At 60.6% G+C, this 22,054-nt stretch overlaps 1 protein-coding gene across 1 annotated transcript in view; it reads left to right on the forward strand.

Moving 5' to 3' along the window:
* The window catches only part of DCHS1 (dachsous cadherin-related 1), a 43,924-nt gene extending 22,830 nt beyond the window's left edge, over nt 1–21,094 (forward strand). The window contains exons 7-21 of the mRNA XM_071429973.1: nt 288–475; nt 5,014–5,110; nt 5,411–5,568; nt 7,103–7,937; nt 8,315–8,554; nt 8,963–9,088; nt 9,331–9,540; nt 10,060–10,923; nt 11,394–11,507; nt 12,604–12,815; nt 12,957–13,111; nt 14,260–14,390; nt 14,845–15,131; nt 15,701–15,839; nt 16,061–21,094. Coding sequence (XP_071286074.1) covers nt 288–475; nt 5,014–5,110; nt 5,411–5,568; nt 7,103–7,937; nt 8,315–8,554; nt 8,963–9,088; nt 9,331–9,540; nt 10,060–10,923; nt 11,394–11,507; nt 12,604–12,815; nt 12,957–13,111; nt 14,260–14,390; nt 14,845–15,131; nt 15,701–15,839; nt 16,061–18,675 — 6,371 coding nt within the window. The 3' untranslated portion in view covers nt 18,676–21,094. The remainder of the gene's footprint in view (nt 1–287; nt 476–5,013; nt 5,111–5,410; nt 5,569–7,102; nt 7,938–8,314; nt 8,555–8,962; nt 9,089–9,330; nt 9,541–10,059; nt 10,924–11,393; nt 11,508–12,603; nt 12,816–12,956; nt 13,112–14,259; nt 14,391–14,844; nt 15,132–15,700; nt 15,840–16,060) is intronic.
* The last annotated feature ends 960 nt before the right edge of the window (nt 21,095–22,054 follow it).

The raw sequence follows: 22,054 nt of genomic DNA on the forward strand, positions 1-22,054 counted from the left end.
ATTCACCTTACTGCCCCCGCAGTGCTGGGCTCCAGCAACACAGCTGAATAACACATCTGAGCACAGGCTCTGCTCTAATGCAGCTTGTGGGCTGAGCTGGGTCCCTGCTCATCAGTATTCTCACTTCTAGTGCCTGCCCCATTCCTGGAAGCATTCAAGGCCATGTTAGATAGGGCTTGGAGCAACCTGGGATAGTGGAAGGTGTCCCTGCCCATGGCAGCAGGGTGGAACAAGATGGGCTTGAAGGTCCCTTCCAACCCAAACCCCTCTGGGATTCTCCCTCACAGGAGAGGTCAGCACCAAGCACAGCTTGGATCGGGAGCAGCAGTCCAACTTCCAGCTGCTGGTGATTGTGCAGGATGGGGGAGCACCGCCTCGCAGTGCCACCGGAACCATCTATGTCACTGTGCTGGATGAGAATGACAACGCTCCTGCTTTCCTGCATGTGGGCAGTGGTCAGGAGCTAACTGTGCAGGTAGGGCTGCAGGCTGCAGCACCGGTGGGGCCTGGTGGCATCCTGATGTGGGGGCAGGGAGTATTGCTGGGGAAAAGGGGGTGGGCAGGGGGACCCAGGAGAGCTTCAGGGTAAGAGATGAGCAGCCACAAGTTGGATCCATGCAGCAGCCAGGACAGTTGGATAAATCTGAGATGTGGCAGGAGGGGCATGTCCTTGGGCAGGGCAGAAATCCTGGTGCACAGAGCAGGCAGGGGCTCTGGAGGGCTCTGGCACAATCAGGACTGGCCAGCAGGCAGAAGCTCTTGGCTCACACGTGCCTCTAGAGAGGGACAGCAAAAGGAGCCCTGAACCTGACACAGGTTCAGAGAAGAGCCAGGGTGAACAGTTGTGTGCAAGGAGATGCATGAGGCTATCACCCTCTAGGTCTGGGGATTTTGGGTGCAGCCACTTGTCTTTCTGGGAGGTCAAGAAAATGTTGTCCAGCTGGGCTCGGCATGCACAAGAGTTTTCTGTGGATCTGCTGTGCCTGCCAGCCAAGCTTTCCCTGCACACTCTGGTGGCAGCAGTCACTGGGCACTGCATGTGCTGCAGACCCAGCTGCATGGGTACTGCTCAGGAGAACTGGGAGGGGACCTGCCCCAGCGAGGACGCGTGGGACCAGCTGAGGGGCACTGGCAGCAGCAGAGCAGGGAGGCTGCATGGGCAGCAGGGCCCTGGCACAGAGCAGGGGCAGCCCAGAGCTGGGCAGCCAGGCCCTCTCTGCACGTCCATTGCTGCACATAAGGCTGTGTGCTCAAAGGCCCTGGCTCTGAGTGGCTCAAAAACACCATGATGGTGACAGCCACCCTCTGCCACACGTCCTGCCCGAGCTGTGCACCCCAGACAGGTCAGAGCAGACAGGACTGTGTTGGTAGCCACCTGGGTGACACAAGATCTGGGGACACTCTGCAGCTCCAGCCAGGCCTTCTCTGTTCATTGCTGCTTCCCTTGCCATCCTAGAGTGCAGCCATTCCTTGCCAGCCCATCCTAGGGTGCAGCCATTCCTTGCCCAGCCATCTTCTTGCATGCCCTGCTCTGCTGGCACAGCTGATGGCAGGGCTTGGCTGGGGTGAGCACGTCTCCCAGAGCCTAAAGGAGGCAAAGGGGGCACAGTAAGGCTTTCCCTGTCTCTGAGCAAGGCTCTGGGAGCAGAGCAGGCCAGGGACTAGCCAGCCACAGCCTGGCTGAGGGAGCACTGGGTGGGCTCTGTGATAATTGCTCCAGCTGGCATCTGCCGGGAGCCCTTGTGGGGACATGTGTGACACACCACACGGCAGGATCTGCATCTGAGCCCAGTGTCTGGGGGCACAAAGTGCTGAAAGGGCCCTGCCAGAGCTTGGGAGGGCTCTGCTCCTACAAAGAGACCATGAAAGCAGATGTGTCCTTCAGGGGACAGGACAGGCTGAGAGGGGTTCAGAGTTCTGAGGGCAGGTAAATGCTGCAGCAGCCCTGAGAAAACACCTGTTTGGGCACTTTGGTTTGCAGGTGCTGAAGCAGAGGTAGAGAAGGGTGGAGTACCACAACAGCCCACTCTTAGCCATGTTTTGCATGTAGAAGAGGCTTGGAGGAAGAAGTGAAACCGGATGATAACACAAAGCTCCATGATTTCTTGCAGACGTGCTCAGGGCACGTTCATGTCAGGGTTCTTCAGGCAGAGCAGAGGAGGGTTCTGTGTCCACCTTCGAGCACCAGGTGTGGTGTGCTGAGATGAAGCACTGGTGATGTGCTGGCAGTACAGGGGGAGCTTGCAAAGGGGCTGCAGTGATGGATCCTCCAGGGAATGATTGCTAGGAGAGGGGAGAGGGAGCACAGGGGAAGGAGTGCCTGTTTTCACAGAGGCACTGCCCTGGTGCTCGTGTTTTGCTGTATCCCCTCAACGATGTGATGGTGGATGTCACTGGTCTATTCACAGCATTCGGGATGAGGGCTCCCTGTGAAGAGCTGTAGAAGGATCATGTTGGTCAGGGAAGATGATGGGACATGAAATCACTGCTGCTAAGCAAATTGCTGGAAAGCAACACAGATGGCACAGCCCAGGGGTGGGCTCTGAACTAGCTGCTTCAGTTTGGGGAGAAGCCTGAAGCTTTGTGAATGTGCCACACCAGGCTCAGGGCAGGCAAAAAAGCAAATCAAATGTTGAGTTTAATTAGACAAGAAACAGAATGAAAGAAAATATCATCACCCACAGCTCAGATTCTGCCCATACTCTCTGTCTGGTTCCATTCCCTAAGTGAGCAGAAGTGATAGAAACTGTTTAGAGAAGGATGTTAACGGGATCTCTGGTAGATAATGGTTCCAAGCAGGAATAAAACATTCTTTGGCATGGACAAAGCCTCAGGAATATCACAAAGGTGTGCACAGAGTCATGGGGAAATGAGAAGTTGCTTTTTTCATAACACAAAGATGGGCAGCTCCATAAGAACTGACCAGGCAGCAGGTTTAAAATAAACACAGGCAGCATTTCTTTATGCAGAATGTAATTAAATTGTGAAATCATTGTCCAGAGTTGCATGGGTTCAAAACTAGATGAATTCATGGAAAGAAAAAAATCCATCAAAGGCTGATGAGCACAAATACGATCTGTAGCTCAGGAAGTGTCTGAGCCACAGCGGGCTGGGAGCCGGGGAAGTTCACAGGAGAATTGTTCCATACGTACCACGTTCCTCACATTTCTGTGCATCCACTGCCAGCCCTGCCGGAGCTGTGCTGGTGGCCAGAAGGGCTCTGCAAGCCTGGGACCAGGCTGGGGTTTGCAGCAACCTTTGGGGAGGGTGGGCTGACCCAGACATGCCCACATGGCCTCTGTCCTACCAGTGTGCATGGGCAAGCCCACTGCCATTGCTGCTTACTCCTGTCTGTGTGACTGGGCTGGCATTCGCACATGTGGGTGCTGCTCTGTAACTCCTCTGACATGTCTGCTTCTCTCAAAGGGCTCTGATTCCTTGTGGAAGGAAGAGTGTCCCTGCCTGCTGAGCAAGGGCCTCTCAAATCTGGGTTGAGGGCAGTGGGGGCAGATGTTGCCCCAGCCTGTGGCAGGGAGAGGTTGGAAGGGGCCTCTGAAGGGTGGCCCCACATCGAGGTGTCCACGCAGACCTTCCTTTCATCAAGGGCCAGGCTATATTTAGGCCTGTGCCTCCATCACTGCTGTGAAAGGCTCTTCCAGATTCCTTGATCTGGTACTAGAAAACATCTCTTCATTTCCAGCCTAAACTAATTTCTGACCATTTTATACTCATTTGTTCTTGTGCCAATATTGTGTTTTTGCTTAAAAAGCTGTCCTCTCTCCCTGGAATTTCCCTCCCTCTCCCAGTGTTTACAGAGCACAGTCCCAGCACTGCCTAGCTTGGCTGAACGAGTCCAGCTCCTCTGGTCTCCCCTCCCAGGGCTTCAGCACAGTGCCAGCAGCTTGGGCAATAGCTCTGGCTCTCACCCTCTCCCCAGAAACCTGCACCCTCTTCTCCAGAGTCGTGCTTGGATTCCGCTTGTCCCTTCCCCAAATGCATTAAGTGGCACAGATCACGCTGCACAGCTGGGTCTGGGAGGGTGGTCTCTGCCACAGGATGTGCTGATGGGATGGGAATGTGAGGTCTGTCCCCTTGAGGTAGGAATTTGGCCTCTGCTGGGGTGGAAGGAACAGCAGAGCCTGTGCCAAGTGGGAATCCTGTTCCACCAAAGAGTGTGTGCTGGAGGGGGCAGGTGTGCAGCAGGAGGGAATGTTTGCTGAGGAGGATTCCAAAACCTGACAAGTGCTGGGGGACGGTGATGGGGATGCATCCAGTTCCATAGCTATCCAGAAAAGGTGTGCAGTGCTGTAACGTGTGGTCTCAGTGGCAAAGGAGGTAGCTCCCCTCAGGACACGAGGTTACCTGAGTACGTGTGATTGATGTCTCAATGGTCTTGTGCTGCACTGGCATAAATTGGGGGTCTGAAGTACCTACAGACAGGCAATGCTACCCAGGAACAAGGGAGAGAAGGGAAAAGGCCCAGGCTGAGGTACCTGAGCCCCAGAAGATCTGCCAGCTGCACTTCCAGAGGTGGGAAACCTCCCTGGCTAGCTGTGGGAACTGAGGAGATCCCTGGCTGTGGGCAGGGAGGCTGGCACTGGGCTGCCAGGGCTCACACTGTGGCATTTCCAGCTGAAGGTGTCTGTTGGGGCAGGGAGGACCAGGACTGTTGTGGAGCCCTGCAGTCACCTGGCTGCAGAGGCTCTGGGTGTAGCAGGGTGAAGCACTGCCCTCCTCCATGTGCCCCCACCCTGCCCAGTGGGTTGTTAAACGGGACACGAGGGGAGGAGGGCTGGTGAGGCACAACCTCCCCTGGCCAATTGCCGTGGGCTCCTCTGTGTTCCCAGCCTCAGACACAGCTTGTGGGTGCTGTGGGGAGTCTGTGATGTGGGGAAGGTGTAGGGCTGGTGCAGGATGGTGCAGAGCTCATTGGGTCATGCCAAGGCTTGGGGTCTCTGGGGTGATCTGAGCGGTTCCCTGTGCTACTCAACTGCTCCCTTGGCCATGCTGCAGGTGCTGGAAGAGAAACCATCGGGACTCCTGGTCGCCTCCCTGCAGGCCAAGGACCCTGACGAGGGGGAGAACGGGACCATCATCTACTCCCTGATAGGTACAAGCTGCAGAGCAGCAAACCCATGCTCCCTGCCCAGCAGCAGCAAACCCACGCTCCCTGCCCAGCAGCAGCAAACCCGTGCTGCCCTGCCCGGCAGCAACAAACCCATGCTCCCTGCCCAGCAGCAGCAAACCCACGCTCCCTGCCCAGCAGCAGCAAACCCGCGCTGCCTGCCTGGCAGCCATCCCCTGGGCGATGGTGCCCGCTGCCCGGATCCCACAGCACGCTCCCTCCCTGGCACCCTGCCCATGCCTCCCTGTGCCGTGCTCCCGGTGCCACGCTCTGATCTCTCCGCAGGGGCCTGGGCAGAGCGGTTCAGCCTGCACGTGGCCACGGGCGAGCTGCGCACGGCCGCGGTGCTGCGCCGGGCCGAGCGCACCGAGTACCTCTTCACAGTGACAGCCAGTGACCGTGGCACAGCGCCCCGCAGCACATCAGCCATCGTCCGTGTGCAGGTACAGCCCCTCCTGTCCCCGCATGCCCCCTCCTCTTGTCCCTGTGCCACCTGCACAGCACCTGCCTCTTGGAGCACACCATCCACACCTGGCAGCCTTTCTGCCCGCCCTCATCCCCTACCGCCTTCATCCCTGGGCACTCTCTGCTCCTGCTCAGCTGGTGATCCAGGCCTGAAATCCATAGGGAGAACCTGGACAGGAAGGGATGACCCTGCACCTGTTCTCATGTCCAAAGAACTGCCAACTGCAGTTCTGCCTTCTCCAGGCTTTAGACAGCCGGCCCTGTCCTAGATACCCTGGTGCAGGAAAGACGTCAGAGGTTCCCTGCACAGAGACTTCCACTCTTCCCAGGGTCTGCTGAAACCAGTGTTCTGACCTGCAGGCTGCCCCTAATGTCTGTGTCACTTTGGTACTCCCTGCCTGCTGCTGCCCACACAGCTACATCCTTTCTTCACTGTTAGTAATGAGCTTCCTTTTACAGCAGAGGCTCTGGTTCCCCCTATCAAGGCACTCCCCCTGAACATTGTTTCACATTTTCTCAGCCATGTCCTTGCAGTTGCTAAGGCCATTTTACTGTCCTTGCTGTGCCACCTCCACCAGCCCTGCCCATTGCTCCCTTGAGCCAGCTGGTCTCTCAGTCCTTTGTCACACAGCATCCCCACTCTGTGCCTGTCACTCACTAGTGTGGGAGCTCCAGAGCTGAGTTCTAGCCCAGGTGGGCATGATACACCACATTCCTTTGAGGAGTGGAGCTGGTATTAGCCTGCCACAACTGCCTTCAGCCACCAGCAACATGTTTTATACTGTTTCCTTTTTCCACTCTGTCTGTAACTGTTCTTGTCATCAGAGCTGTTCTGCAGCCTCCAGAGCACTGAGGCTAGGCTGGCCATCCCCATCAGGCTGGTTTGCATCCCTGTAATAGATATTTGCTTGACAGTCGCTGGGTTTGATCCCCTCTGGGCTGACAGGTTTGTTGTTACTCCCGTTTTCCTCAGCTCCTTGACAGGAATGTGCTTCTTCAGTGGGTTTTCCCTTCAGGTCATACTGTGGTGGCCTTTACAGCATCCTCTCTCCCATCTGTGAGTGCACCTCATGCCCAAATTAACTCCAGTATCTTTATTAAAACCAGTGATAGTATCTATTTATCTGGGGGTCACACTGGGTTCTCTTTCTGTGCCTCCCATCAGGATGAGTGTGATCTCTCATTCACTCTTGCTTATGTTTGCAGAATTGTTTCTGCTGCTGTCCGTTGGCTTTGCAGGATCAGACCCAGCCACAGAACCCGAGAATGGCTGAGGGAAGGCACTTCTGAAGGTCACCTTCTCCAGCTCCCTGCTCACATGGGGCTGTCTGGGTGACTTCTGGCTGTCTCCAAGGCTGGAGACTCCACCACCTATGGGCAACTAGTGCCGGGGCTCAGGCACCCTCACAGTGTAAAGTGCATTCAGAGGAGCAGAGGGACCCTTCTGTGTTCCAGCGTGTGCTCTGGCACACAGCCCCCTGTGTGTGCCTCTCACTCCTTCTCTCCTCACAGGTGTTGCCATCCTCCCGTGTGCTGCCCCGGCCTGATGCCACCGTGTTGACCCTGCATCCCCTCGAGGGGGTCAAGCCGGGGTCTGTGATTGGTTCAGTGGCCCCCCCGGACGCCCCTGCACGAGGACAGCTGACCTACACGGTGGTAGGAGGTGGTGGGGATGGCACCTTTGTGGTTGATAGTGTGACAGGGGAGATTTACGCTGCCCGTGAGCTGGACTATGAGGCTGGGGCACGGCACGTGCTCCAGGTGAGTGCTGAGGACACGCAGCACGGCTATCCCTCCAGCAGGTTGGTGCTGGTCCACATCCACGTGCAGGACTGCAATGACCAGGCACCCACCTTCCCTGAAGACCCCATTACCATTGTGGTGCCTGAGAATGCCCAGGCTGGCTCCTCCATCTTCACCTTCCAGGCGCTGGATGGGGATGGGGTGGGCCCCAACAGCCAGGTGCGCTATGCTCTGCTGCACCTGGAGCCGCCCGGAGCCCCCTTCCAGCTCGACGGCCGCTCAGGGCAGCTCACCCTGCGCCAGGGCCTCGACCGCGAGGCCGCCGCCTCCTTCCTGCTGGTGGTGGAGGCCACGGACCAGGCCCGGAATGTCAGCCAGCGCCGCTCGGCCGCCGTCACGGCCCGCGTGTTCGTCACCGATGAGAACGACAACGCGCCCGTCTTCCTCTCGCCAGCCAGCGTCAGCGTCATGGAGGACCAGCCCACGGGCTTCGTGGCGCTGCACGTGGTGGCCCAGGACAGCGACCTGGGAGAGAACGGCCGCGTGAGCTACTCCCTGCGAGCAGGCAACGCTGATGGCCGCTTCCACCTGAACCCCAGCACTGGTGAGGGCTGGGAGGGTGCAGAAGTGGTGGCAGGGATCCTGGGAACCAGAGGCTGAGGAGGGTGCAGGGGTACATGAGGACATTGCATGGTGTGTGAGTGCTGGGAGGGTGGAGAGGTGGTGGCAGGGATCCTGGTAACTGGATGCTGAGGAGGGTGCAGGGGTTCACGAGGACATTGCACAGTGCGTGGGAACATGGAGGGTGTGGGCTGGGGAGCCCCAGGAGGGAGATTGGGGGTGCAGGGAGTCCCAAGCACAGCATCTGGTTGGCACAGTGCTGCTGTCTCCTGAAAGCCATCTGTCCTGCAGCCCACAGTAGTCCCGAGGCATAGGGCCCAGTGCCCCTGGTGCCAGCTTGCCCCTCTCCTGTGCCCGCAGGTGCCCTCTCCATCGTGCGGGCCCTGAACCGGGAGGAGGTGGCGCAGCACAACCTGACGGTGGTGGCCACAGACCACGGCTTCCCACGCCTCTCGGCCACACAGCTGCTGTCCGTGCTGGTGCTGGACGTCAATGACGAGGCTCCTGTCTTTGAGAAACCCGAGTACCAGGCCCACATCATGGAGAACCTGCCGGCTGGCAGCCCGGTGCTGCAGGTGCTGGCCACGGACCGCGATCTGGGTGAGGATGCAGGCCAGGATGAGCTGCCCCGTTCAGTCAGGGCCTGTCTGGAAATGCAGCCCCAGGCCTGGGCATACCCTGCTCCTTTCTGCCAGTCTGGAGAGCCTGGCTGGCCAGAGGGAAGGATCAGCACCTGGCCTGGAGGTGGGAGGGCTGAATCCTGGGAGAGGGTGGGAATGGAACCTGTGGTTCCCTCTGGTCCCCTGGCCCGTGGCCTTTGTTCTGTGGGTTCTCCTTAGCCTCCCAGCAGCTGGGTTAGGCTGGGACCCCCACACACACCTCTGCCACCAGGAGCAAGCCCACCCTCTCATACAGCCTGTGGGCCCCGGGTGAGGATGCAGGACTGGGAGCCAAATGAGGCACTGGGGCTGCTGCTGGGCTGCCTTCAGAGCACCTTTGTGCCCACAGGTGCCAATGGGCAGGTGTCCTATGGGGGTCTCTCCGGGGGGCCGTTCTCCATCCACCCACAGACGGGGCTTATTGTCACCACGCGTCCCCTGGACCGGGAGGAGCAGGAGCAGCATGTGCTGACAGGTAAAGCAAGGGCAGGCAGCGGGCAGGGGGTCAGGGGGCTACACAGGAACTCCCTGCTGCTGGTGTGGGGAATGTTGCAGAGGGCAGGCCATGGGGAGGGAGGAGGAGCTGTTGGGCAGTTTGGGGCTGCAGGAATGCTGATGCTCATGTGCCTGGCTGCCCCTGTGGGTGCCTGGGTGTTGGCACATGGGCTCTATGGCTGTAGCTTCCAGTCAGCCTCTGGTGCTCTCACTGTCCTGCAGTCTATGCGCGGGATGCCGGCCTGCCGCCCAGCCTCACCAAGGCCACAGTGTGGGTCACCGTGGGGGATGAGAATGACCATGCACCCCTCCTGGAGAGGGAGTCCTGCTCCGTGGAGGTTCCTGAGAACCAGAGTCGTGTGGCACTCTACACCCTGCGGGCCACTGATCCTGATGGTGGGGAGAACGGACGCCTGGAATACCGGGTGGCAGGTGAGATGCACTGGGAGCGTGGGACTGGGCAAGGACTTCTCCCTGGGCCTCCCTGGGTCTGGGGACATCAACTGCAGCAGTCCCATTCCACATCAGCTCTCTCCTGCTGCAAACTTCACAGCATTGCTGTCATCTCTCAGCTCTCTGCCCCCAGTGAAGAGGACCCTAAGGTCTGGACAGGCTGCACTGCTCACTCCCCAGGCTTGTGTCTAGTTTCCCAGGCTTAGTCCAGTTCCACACCTCTCCTGGCTGCTCTGACCTGTTAATTCACAGGTTGCCAGGTCAAATTTTTGCTGTATCCTGTCACAGGCTGCCTGGCAACTCCCCATGGCAGCAGCACTAGCCTGTGAGTGGTTAGAGTCAGTTCTTCATATGGAGCTAGCCCAAGGAGTCTGCTCCCACTGGGGCTCACTCTACGTACCCTGCCAGATCCCATGGTGGTGGGCTTCATGCTCTCCGGGGCCTTTCTCATTCCACTTACAGGCATTCTGCATTGTAACTCCCCCCCTTCTCTTTTAGGTGGAGACCCTGGGCAGGATTTCAGCCTAGACCCTGTCTCCGGTGTCCTCTCCACTGCACATGCCCTTGATCGAGAGCAAATTGCTTCCTACAGCCTCACTGTAGTGGTGCAGGACCACGGCTCCCCGCCACGCAGTGCCACCATGTCGGTGACTGTGCAGGTGTTGGACCTCAATGACAATGCCCCCAGTTTTGCTCAGGCCAGCTACACGGTGGAGGTGCCAGAGGACTTGCCGGTCGGTGCCCTGGTGCTGCAGCTGGTGGCTGAAGACCCGGATGAGGGCACCAATGGGCAGGTCTCCTACTACCTGGGCAACGAGTCGCTGGGCATGTTCCAGGTGGAGCTGCAGAGCGGGCGCCTCCGGAGTGCGCAGGCCCTGGACCGGGAGCGCCAGCCCAGCTACAGCTTCCTGGCCAGGGCGGTGGACTCGGCGCCGTGGGAGCCCCGGAGCGCGTCCGTGCGCGTCACCATCGTGGTGCGGGACGTCAACGACCACGTGCCGGCCTTCCTGCACAGCCCGCTCACCGTCAACCTGTCCCGCCACACGCCCCTCAAGCAGGTGGTGGCCACCATGAGGGCCGAGGACAGGGACGCAGGGGCCAATGCCTCCATCCTGTACCGCTTTGCCACCCCCAGCTCCGCCTTCGCCATCAACTCCTACACGGGGGACATCCAGCTGCTGCAGCCCCTGGGCGCCCTCAGCCAGCGCCAGCGGACGCTCTTCGTGCTGGCCATGGACCTGGGGCAGCCGGCGCTCTCCTCCACAGGGGTGGTGGTGATCCACATGCAGGAGGAGCCCTACCGCGGGCTGCGCTTTCCTCGCAGCACCAGAGACGTGGCCCTGGCCGAAAATGCCGCCCCAGGTACCCACGGGCAGCAACCAGGAAGGGCTGGGATGGAATGGGATAGGGCACGAGGGGAGTGGGAGCAGCGCTGTGGGGAACTCTGATCAGAGAGCACTGTGGGGTCTGGGGAAGTCCTGTTGTGCTTTGGGCAGACCCAAGGAACTGCAGGGTCTGAGTGGTGCCCAGGCTGGTCGGGGTGGTGTCCCTGTAGGCTGGCCTGAGTGTGTTCAGATCACTGTAGGCAGCCACAGGTGCCCAAGTGCTCCCAGAAGGTCCCCAGGGTCACAGTGAGACCACTGAAGAGCCGTGAATAGGCACCATGACACCAGGCTCCCAGCCCAACATTAACCTTAGCTCTTCAATCCCCTGTCACAGTGTCCTCAGGCAGAGCAGTGCTCCTGTGGTACAGCACGTGCTGCCCTGCATCACCCTGACCCTTTGCCACGTGCTCCCAGTCTCTGTCTCTTCATATCCTTTTGCTCTCCCAGGCACTGAGGTGGCGAGTGTCCAGGCCATGCACATGGGGGGCTCCTCGGGGCACATCACCTACAGCATCATCAGTGGCAACGAGAGGAACGCCTTCCTGATCCAGCCCAGCTCAGGTACAGCTCCAGGAACACCTGGGAAGCTTTGCTCATGCCTGCTTCAGGTGCTCAGGGCCCCCAGGGCACAGGAGCACTGTCCACACTGTGTACCAGTTAGGTGAGAGGTGATGGTACTGGAATGTGGGCACTGCCCTGTCACTGGCCAGAGGCTGTTAGCACTGCTCCCAGTGCAATTGGGGTCCCCCATAATGAGACCTTTTCCCAAAACCTCAGGGAGTGGGGTTAGATGGGATTTGGGGAAGACATTCTTCCCTGTGAGGGTGGTGAGGTTCTGGCCCAGGCTGCTGAGAAGCTGTGGCTGCCCCATCCCTGGAAGTGTCCAAGGCCAGGTTGGACAGGGCTTGGAGCTACCTGGGATAATGGAAGGTGTCCCCCCTATGTGCCCACAGGAATGTTGTCAATTAGTTCAATATATCCTGCTGTCTGCCCTCCTCCTCCTCGGGTGGGACAGCAGCACCTTGTCGCTCCAGCAGCCTGGCTGCCCACGGTTCAGGTTGGTGGCAGTGGCTGTCTGTCCTCAGAGCACTTTGTAAGGCTCTGACTGGTCTCAAAGCTGCAGTGAGGTGTTTCTGGCTTGGAGCTGGATGAGCTTATGTCATGGTAGGAGCAGCTCTTTCTGCTCCACACCCTCAGTGGGGTCTCCAGATGGGAGGATTGTCACATGCTGTAATGGCAGCAGGAACTGCCTGTCCCCAGCAGGGTGTGTTACCACTCAGGGCAGCTCTTGAGAATGATGAAAAGCTGGCAGTGTGGGGAGGGCTTGGAAAAGCTCAGTGTGTCTGTCCTGTCCACCTGAGAAAGGATGGATGGATGGATGGATGGATGGATGGATGGATGGATGGATGGATGATGGATGGATGGATGATGGATGGATGATGGATGGATGGATGGATGGATGGATGGATGGATGGATGGATGATGGATGGATGGATGATGGATGGATGGATGGATGGATGATGGATGGATGGATGGATGGATGGATGGATGGATGGATGGATGATGAATGGAGGGATGATGGATGGGTGGATGGATGATGGATGGATGGATGGATGGTGCTGATACCTCGCTCCCCCTTCCCTCTGTTCCCCTCCAGGTGCCATCTCAGTGCAGGACTCCAGTAGCCTGGACTTTGAGGCCAGCCCCCGGCTGCGCCTCGTGATCCAGGCAGAGACTGCAGCTTCCTTTGGCTTTATGGCCATCAACCTCAACCTCCAGGATGTGAACGACAACCTGCCCCGCTTCCAGCTGCAGAACTATGTGGCATTCATCTGGGAGTCACAGGGCTATGACTCACCTGTCATCCAGGTATGGCAGGGCACAAACAAGGACACCTGAGCCCTGGCCTGGCTGGGGTTATGGGATGGGGGCTGCCTGGGCCTGGGATTGGCACCAGCACACAAGTCCTGCCTCAGGGGCTTCACAGCTGAATCTCATGTGGCTTTGCAGGTGCTGGCAGATGACCTGGACCAGGGAGTGAATGGGCAGGTGACTTATGCCATCAACCAGTCCCTGCCAATGCCAGGCTTGTACCACATTGACCCTCAGACTGGCACCATTACCACTGCTGCCATCCTGGACAGAGAGATCTGGTCCCAGACACGGTGAGTGCAGCCAAGCTGGGGGATGCCAGGGCAGGGACAGAGCTGTGGAGCACAGCCCCGGGGCATGGGGAACACTGTTCTTGGTGCCCCCAAAACTGTCCCAGCCTGGCTGTGAAATGGCTCTATCCAGCATCACAGCTGAGGATCAGTGGGAGTGAAGGACATAGGAGCCAGATGGCCAAGATGAGCCCACACACAGCTCAGTCAGGTCTCTACCGAGCTGAGGAGATTGTGAGAGGGCCCTAGGTTCATCCATTCCCCTTCCTGCCTCCTTAATCCGCACTGCATCTGCTCAATTTCTTCCACTTCCAAGCACAGGACACTTGTGTTCTGCCACATGGCTCCAGACCCCTGCACTAGCCCCCACAGATGTCCCCTCTCATCCAGACAGGTCTCTGGGCCCCTCGCCATATGTGCATGCTCTGGAGGCCCATCCACACGTATGTGAAATGCTGGCAAACACCCCACTGTGAATCTGAGGCTTCTCCTGCCCTTTCCCACACACCTTGCTCCAACGAGGACCCCCAGTTCGTGTTCTCCTCCTTCACAGGTGCCCCCATGGCTGGGAGTTCCTCTGTCCTCTTCCCTGTGGGGGGAGTCTGGGGTATTCCTCCATCCACACACCCCTCACCATTCCAGAGAGGCTCCAGGTGTTCCCCAGCAGCCAGAGAGCCCCAGACACCCGCCTGCACCCCACAAGGTGCTCTGCCGGCACCCACACGCCTTCCAGACTTCAACACATGCCTTAGGTGTGCAAAAACCTGCTGCCGTGCCCCACCATGCTCTCCATGTACCACACCCACTGCCCCACATGTGCTCTCCAAATCACAGAACCACTGAGGTTGGAAAAGACATCTGAGATTGTTGAGTCCAGACTGTGACTGGTCACCACCTTCTCAGCTAGACTAGAGCAATGAGTGCTGCATGCAGTCTTTCCCTAAACACCTCCAGAGGATGCCCTGCACAGATCCATCACCCCAGAGTCTGAGCTGCTGTGCATTTCCCTCCACACACACACACTCCAGGCCTGTGCACACCTGCAGTTCACGTCCCAGGTGCGATGCAGTGTGCAGTGCATATCCCAGTACATGGGTGAGGTGCTCCCTCTCATGTGTGGACACACATCTGACCCTCATGCCTGCCCACAGCCTGGTGGTGACAGCGATGGACCGAGGGACACCCCCGCTGATGGGCTCGGCCACGCTGACCGTGGTGGTGATGGACATCAATGACAATAGCCCCACCATCCCGGTGCCCTGGGAGATCCGTGTCCCTGAGAGTGAGTGCCGGAGCACTGAGGGCCAGAGCTGGGGTACCATGGGCACCAGGGGGTAGGGAGGAGCCCCAGGGAGGCCAGGCCAGTCCCTGTCAGGAGCTGGGTCACACTGACCCAGTGAAGCCCCCCAAGCTCTCTAGCATGACCCGTGTGCTGCTGCTGTGTTCCTGAGGGAGCAACCTGAGTGACCAGCTCAGCCCTGGCCCCTGCCCCATGTCTGGGACTCTGGCTGCAGACACTGCCCTGCCTGTTCACCGTCCTCAGCCAGTATGCCCTGTGCCCATGCCATACCTCCACCTTCCTGCCAAGCCCCCAAGACCTTCGTCTTCCCCCCGGCATCCCCCTCTCCCATAGCATTCCTGGTGCTCAGGCTCTGGACTGAGCTGGTTTCCCACCAGGTGAGCCAGGTACGCTGGGCAAGGCTGGGTCTGCTCACTCACATGTCTGCTCCCCACAGACACACTGCTGGGCACCCAGATAGCCCAGCTGACTGGGAACGACGTGGACTCGGGCCCAGCACTGTCCTACACCCTGCTGCTGGAGGGGGACGTGGCAGACACCTTCGCGGTGCTGCGCTACGGGGGCCACGTGTCCCTGACGGGGCCGCTGGACCACGAGCAGCGCAGCCGCTACACCCTGACCCTGCGCGCCTCCGACACGCGCCACGAGACCGAGGCCAACCTCACTGTCCTCGTGGAGGATGTGAACGACAACGTGCCCACCTTCACCCAGGGTTTCTATCAGGTACATGCACCAGGTGTGCCAGCCATCCCACACAAGCCCTCTGCACTCCTGCCTGGCCGCCCTGCCCTTACAAAGCAGAGGATGGGTCTGAGCCCCTTCTGGCCCCACTCTCTGACCCACATCTACATCCTGGCATCCCTCATGCTCTCACTGTGGCATAGAAGGAGTTGAAACCAGGCAGGTGACCCTGGGACCAGCCCCTGCAAGGGGCACAGCTGGATGCAAAGGGTGCAGCAGAAATGGATGAGCACAGTGGGGAGGCCAGAGGGGGTGGGAAACGGGTCCCAGCCCAGACAAGTGTTTGTGGCGAGACCTGGGTAGGTCCCTGTTGAAGGCTGGCTTGGGCAGCGTGTGCTGCAGCACCGAAGCCCAGGCAAGGGGCTAGGGAGCCCAGGAATGCTTGCAGGGCCTAGGAGCACAAACCCCTTGTGTATGGTTTCCCTGGCCAGTGAGAGGCTGGGTGCCCTTGACTTTGGCTGCCTCGCCAGCCCCAGACCCCCATCCCAGGCATGCTGGGGGCTCTGAGCAGGGGAGAACCAGATGCTGACTGTGGTTTCTTCCTTTTCCAGGTGCTGCTGCCAGAGCACACACCTGCTGGCAGTGTCATCCTCACTGTGAGTGCAACCGACCCCGACTCAGGGAGCAATGGGGACATCACCTTCCACCTGGCTGTGCCCAGCCCTGATGTTGCCATCGACCCCAGCAATGGTGCGTGGGCTTGGTGCTCTGTGTGCCTCTCTCATGGGTCAATCTAAGGTTGCCTGTGGAGGGGAGTGCCCCGTCCTGCCTGTGTTCAAACCCTCAGGAGGTCACTTTCTGGTGTGGCTGGTGAAGCAGACACAGCAGGGTGACCATCAAATGCTCCTCCAGCTGATATCCTTCCCAGCTCCCACTGGTTCCCATGCTGACCCTGGCTTTGTGCTCCACAGGGACCCTCTTCACTACCCGGCAGGTGGAGTTCAACGCCAGCCAGCCCACCCTGGACCTGGTGGTGGAGGCCCGCGACCACGGCTCTCCCAGCCTCTCATCCTGGGCCACAGTGCAGCTCCAGGTTCTGGATGTGAATGACCACAGCCCCCGCTTCCAGGAGCCGTGCTACAACGCCAGCGTTCCCGAGGACCTGCGTCCAGGCACCACCGTGCTGATGCTGGAGGCGGGCGACGCCGACCTCTCCCGGGAGAACGCCGGCTTTGATTACACCATCGTCAGTGGCAACGGCGGCAATGCCTTCCAGGTGGAGAGCCGGGTGGCCCAGGCCGGGGCGCAGCTCCGCACGCAGGGAGCCCTGGTGCTGGTGGAGCCCCTGGACTTCGAGGCCATCCCGGTGTACAACTTGACAGTGGCGGCCTCGGACCGGGGCCTGCCGCAGCGCAGTGCCACCGTGCCCGTGCTGATCACGGTGCAGGACGTCAATGACAACCCGCCTGTGTTTGGCCGGGCCGAGTACCGTGCAGCGGTGAGCGAGGCCGCGCTGCCCGGCACCGAGCTGCTGCGCGTGGCTGCCCACGACGCCGACTCGGGGCCACGCGGCCGCGTGCACTACACCATCAGCTCGGGTGACCAGCACGGGCTGTTCCAGCTGCATGAGAGCACGGGCGCCCTGAGCCTGGCGCGGCCGCTGGATCGGGAGGCCCAGGCGCTGCACACGCTGGTGGTACGGGCCACAGACACGCCGGGCGGGCACTTTGCGCTGGTCCCCGTGGCCATTGAGGTGAAGGACATCAACGACAACAAGCCGTACTTCCCGGTGGAGGTGCTGAGCGCCAGCATCCGGGAGAACTTGCCCCCCGGCACGCTGGTGACCACACTGCGTGCTGTGGATGCCGACAGTGGCACCTTTGGGGAGCTGCGGTACATGGTGCTGGAGCAGGCGCTGGGGGACCCCAGCATGGGGGACGGCCGGGACGCCTTTGCTGTCAATGGCAGCTCTGGGGAGCTGCGCTCCCGCCTCACCTTTGACTATGAGCGAGCCAAAGCCTTCCAGCTCCTGGTTCGGGCCACTGACGCTGGCAATGCCTCGGCCACTGTGACTGTGCGGGTGCTGGTGACGGGGGAAGATGAGTATGATCCCATCTTCCTGAGCCCCTCCTTCAACTTCGAGGTGCCTGAGGGTGCGCGCAAAGGGCAGAGCATCGGGCGGGTGCTGGCCACGGATGAGGATGAGGGGGTTGACGGTGTTGTGCTGTACACCCTGGCAAAGCCCTCACCATACTTTGCCATCAACCAGACCACGGGCTCAATCTACCTGCGTGTGGACAGCCAGCCCCAAGCTGGGGCTGGGCGCGCCAAGAGGGAGCCACGGGAGATGAGCCTGGAGGTGCAGGCCCGCAGCCCGCTACCTGCTTCCCGTGTGGCCTCTGCGCAGGTCACCATTGACGTCACGCACACCTCCTTTGGCCTGGCACCTGACCTCAACCTCCTGCTGGTGGCCGTGGCCGCCTCACTGGGCGTTGTGGTGGTGCTGGCCGCCGTGGCCATTGTGCTGGCCCTGGTGCGCTCCCGGCAGCGCCGGGGCCACAAGAAGGCAGAGGCAGAGGGGGCACTGGCCCGTGCACAGAGCGGGTCCTTGCAGAAGCTGGGCCATGAGGAGCCAGCGCTGCCCGGGGCTGAGCACATCTACCACCAGGCACTGCCAGGGTATGGGACTGAGCCGGCGGGGCCCTACACGCGGGGCGGCTCCCTGGACCCCTCGCATTCCAGCGGCCGTGGCTCTGCTGAAGCTGCTGAGGATGACGAGATACGGATGATCAACGAGTACCCACGCGTGGCCAGCATTACAGCCTCCATGCAGGAGCACATCGCTGCCCGCGGCCCTGACTCTGGCATCCAGCAGGATGCTGACCAGCTCTCCGACATCTCCTGTGAGCCAGCTGCGTTGGAGAGTGCCCAATGGTTCAAGAGCAAGAAGGGCTCTGGGCTGCTGCTGCCGGGGCCACCCCTGCAGCTGTACCGCGAGGATGGGGGAGGCAGCGCCTTCCTGGGCGTCCGCTGCGGCCTCAGCGTCTCCTCACAGCCCCAGGACTACACCTTCCCCGAGGACGGCAAGCCCTCCGTGGAGGGCTCGCTCACCGCCATCGTGGCCAGCGATGAGGAGCTCCGCGGCAGCTACAACTGGGATTACCTGCTGAACTGGTGTCCCCAGTTCCAGCCGCTGGCCAGTGTTTTCACAGAGATCGCCCGCCTCAAGGATGAGAGCTCCCTGCGCAAGCCCTTCCCAGCCAAGCCCAAGGCAGAGCCCAAGCCCCGCATCGACCCCCCGCCCCTCATCACCTCAGTGGCCCATCCAGGTGCCAAGTCTGTGCCCCCCAAGCCGCCACCAGGCAGGACCTTCCCGCACCCGTCCTCCCTGCGCCGCTCGCCCATTAGCCACGAGGGCTCCATCTCCTCCTCTGCCATGTCGCCCAGCTTCTCCCCGTCGCTGTCCCCGCTGGCTGCCCGCTCCCCGGTGGTCTCGCCCTTCGGCATCTCACAGGGGCCATCCACCTCCACCATCAGTGCTGAGCACTCGCTGGAGCCCCCTGAGGAGGCCGAGCTCAGGATTTAGAGCTGGGCCCTGGACTCCTCTGCCCCAGCCCGCAGCCGTGGGGCCGGAGTGGGGCCCAGCCCAGGGCTGCCAAAATGGGCGCTCATCCTGCTCCCAGCGCTGTGCCTGGCCTGGGCCCTGGGACTGCCAATGCCCTTGGGGGCCGTGGCCCCTGCCCCTCCCCCCAGCTTGGCAGAGCCTGTGCTGGCTGGTGCCCAATGGACTGCTGACCCCAGTGCTGGCACCCCGGGGTGATGGTCCGTGTGCTGCTTAGCCCGGGGTGATGGTCCATGTGGCTCAGATGGGTGCTGGGCACGATGGTGCTTCACGGTACTTGGTGCTCTGGGAGCGATGGGGAGCTGAGGGGAGCTGGAGGCCCAGACCCTGCCCTGCCCAGGGCCATGCAGCAGCCTGGGTGCAGGAGGACCCTGAGCCTTCCCTTGCAACCCTCGGAGCTCCCAGGGCAGGGGGCGATGCCCCGTGGCTGGCGGGTGATGTCCCGGGAGGGGTGCAATGCCCTGGGGCACGGATGCTGCCTGTGGGAATGAAGCTGGCTGGGAGGGGACACTCACCGGGCTGGCTGCAGCAGGAGGCAGCAGTGCCCACACCTTGGTGCCTGGCTGTAGCTGGGCAGGGACAAGAGAGCCTTTGAGGTCTCTCCAGCCCTTTGGCTACCCACTGCAGGTAACACATCCAGGGAATCTCCTGCCCAGAATTTCAGGATGGTTCCTGTGGTCTGGGAGGGAGGCGCCTGCCATGCTCAGCACCAGAATCCCATTCCTGGGAGCAGGTGCCTCTCTGGGCAAGGGTCCCAGGCAGGGACAGTGCCCAGGCACAGTCAGCACAATGGGGCTGGCAGAGCAGTGTGCAGCTGACAGGAACAGCCCAGCCTCAGCAGCAGTGGGGATGGCTGCTGTGACCCTCAGTCCCTGCAGGCAGCCTGCAGCTGCAGGGGCACAGGTGGGAGGTGATGCCCCAAAAAGCCCAGCATGTTCTCTTACAGCACAGGTGGGAAGTGCTGCCCCAAAAAGCCACATCACCCAGTGTGTTGTCTTACAGCACAGTGGGGACACTGGGCATCTGGCCTTCCCTGGGGCCCTGTTGCATGACTGCTTCCCAGGACAGTCTGGGCCACCTGCAGAACATGGTCAGGGTGCCAGCACCCCCTGCTCCTGGCCCCATTCCCTGTGCAGGGCTGCTCTGCACCCCTGTCATGCATGCTGTGAGCCCGGGCAGAGCCCCTGGCACGGGGCCGGTCCCCATCTCCTCCCAGCACCGTGCACAGCCATTCACACAGGCAGTGTCACCCTCACAGCACACCCACCCCACCCGGCCCTCCCTGAGCCTGCTGCTCACCGGGAGCTGCTCCCACGTCACAGCCCTGGGAGTGCAGCCCTGGGCTCTGTGATCCCTGCACGGCCATGGGTGCCCCACAGAGCCCTGAGCTCTGTGATCCCCACACGGCCATGGGGGCAGAGCCAGGGTGGAGCAGCATGGGTGCCCCACAGAGCCCTGAATGCCCAGTCTGCTCAGGGGTGTGTCTGGGGGTCAGGGGGACACCCTGTGCCTGAGCAGAGCCGGGAGGAAGCTCCTTCCCATCACACGTTCCCCAGACCCAGCACACGTGCGGCATGGCTGCAGCCCCAGCCACAAAGGGGTTGTCACAGCAGACAAATGCATCACTTCTGCCCGTCCCCCCTTTCCCAGGAAGAACCATCTGTGGCTGCAGCTCCATGTGTCACAGTCAGCCTCTCATCCCCCTTGTGCCATGGGGTCCTGGCACATGCTGCTGGTCCCAGGTGCTGTCCTGGGCACAGGGCAGTGACAGGGGACAGGCATCTGCAACAGTGGGCACCAAGGGGGCCCCACCAAGGGCCATGCCCACTCTGCTGGGGACCCACAGGGGCCTGGGGTGCCCTGGGAGGAGGAGATGGTTCTGCTTTGGGACAGGGACAGCCCACAGAGGCTTTTGGAGTGAGCACCCCATCCCCTCTGTGTCCTGCTCACAAGCACCGTGGGAACACATTGTTCTCCCCAGGCCCTGTAGGGACACTCTGGGGGTGTCCTGTGTCCCCCAGGACTGTGGGGGCACTCTAGGGCTACCCAGTCCCATGCTGGGGTGCCCCATGCCCCTGGGCTGTCCACACAGCCCAGCTGCACTGCACATCTGGGATGGGGACACAGATGGGTCACCCTGCACGCCACAGGAAGGGCCAGACACACGCACCCTGCTTTGGGCTGGGGTCACCGAGCCCCCAGTTATTTATTTTTACACATTGTACTACAATTCCTGTTTTTACTCATTTGTACCTTTTGTATTGTGTCTCGTGGAGCTGCATGTGCCAGCGCTGCCCACGGCCGCGCAGGGGCCGCTCGGTGCAGCCTGAACCCAAGTGCCAACGTCTCAAAAATGCCTTAATAAACCACACGTTTGTACAGACACCGCCCCATCCCTGCTGTCCTGGGCGCTGTCAGGCTGGCACCATGTTCCCATGGGGCTGATGGTGGGGGGATAGTGGCCCTGCCCCATGCAGGGCTCACGTGGGGCTGGCCAGGCTCTGGTCCCACATCCATGGCTGCGTCCTGCCAAGTCCTTTTCCTGAGGGGTCAGTGAAGGACCATGGCCCTGGGGCTGTCCAGCAGCCAGGCTGGCTATGTTTCCATGGCTGGGTGTGTTTCCATACAGGCACACATGGAAGGCATGTCTCCACACGTGCACACAGCTGGTCCCACATGGCACGGGCATCCCTATCCCATCCCGTACCCTGGCTCTGGTGGGGGCTGTGGGCAGGGCAGTGCAGGCCCCCAGAGCTGCAGCAGCCACACCTGGACACGTCGTGTGCCCAGCAGGTACCTCACGTTCCTGGATCCCCACTGAGGACACCCGGACACACAAATTCCCCAAGGCATGGCCTCATCACAGCCAGCACACACAGACCTGCCCCAGGGATCCCAGTGCTCCCACCAGTGTGCCCAGCAGCAGCTTTGGCTCTGCTTATCCCTATTGGGCAACACAGACATGCACAGGGCTCTTTGCTGATCTCCAGATGCCACACAGGTTCCTCTCACCAAACAGTGCCCCCCAGTCCCGGGAAATGGAGCTGGACACCCAGGAGTGGCTGTGCAGCTGTTAGGTGTTGCATGTGGCCAGACCCAGCAGTGACCATCAACCATCCATATGATCAGCCACTTCCATCTTGCCTTCCCTGCTTTCCTTTTTTTGTTGTTCCCCAAACCAACCTGTGTACTCCCCATCCTCAGCTCTCAGATTCCAACATCCCACAGTGATCCTGCACAGCCCCAGTCTGTTCTACACAGCCCCAGCCTGTCCTGCACAGCCCCAGCCTGTCCTGCACAGCCCCAGCCTGTTCTGCAGCCCCCCAGGCATGCCCAGCCCTGC

Source organism: Agelaius tricolor, unplaced genomic scaffold, assembly GCF_023055355.1.
Source record: "Agelaius tricolor isolate 1412-34295 unplaced genomic scaffold, bAgeTri1.0.p SCAF_7, whole genome shotgun sequence".
Classification (NCBI taxonomy): domain Eukaryota; kingdom Metazoa; phylum Chordata; class Aves; order Passeriformes; family Icteridae; genus Agelaius; species Agelaius tricolor.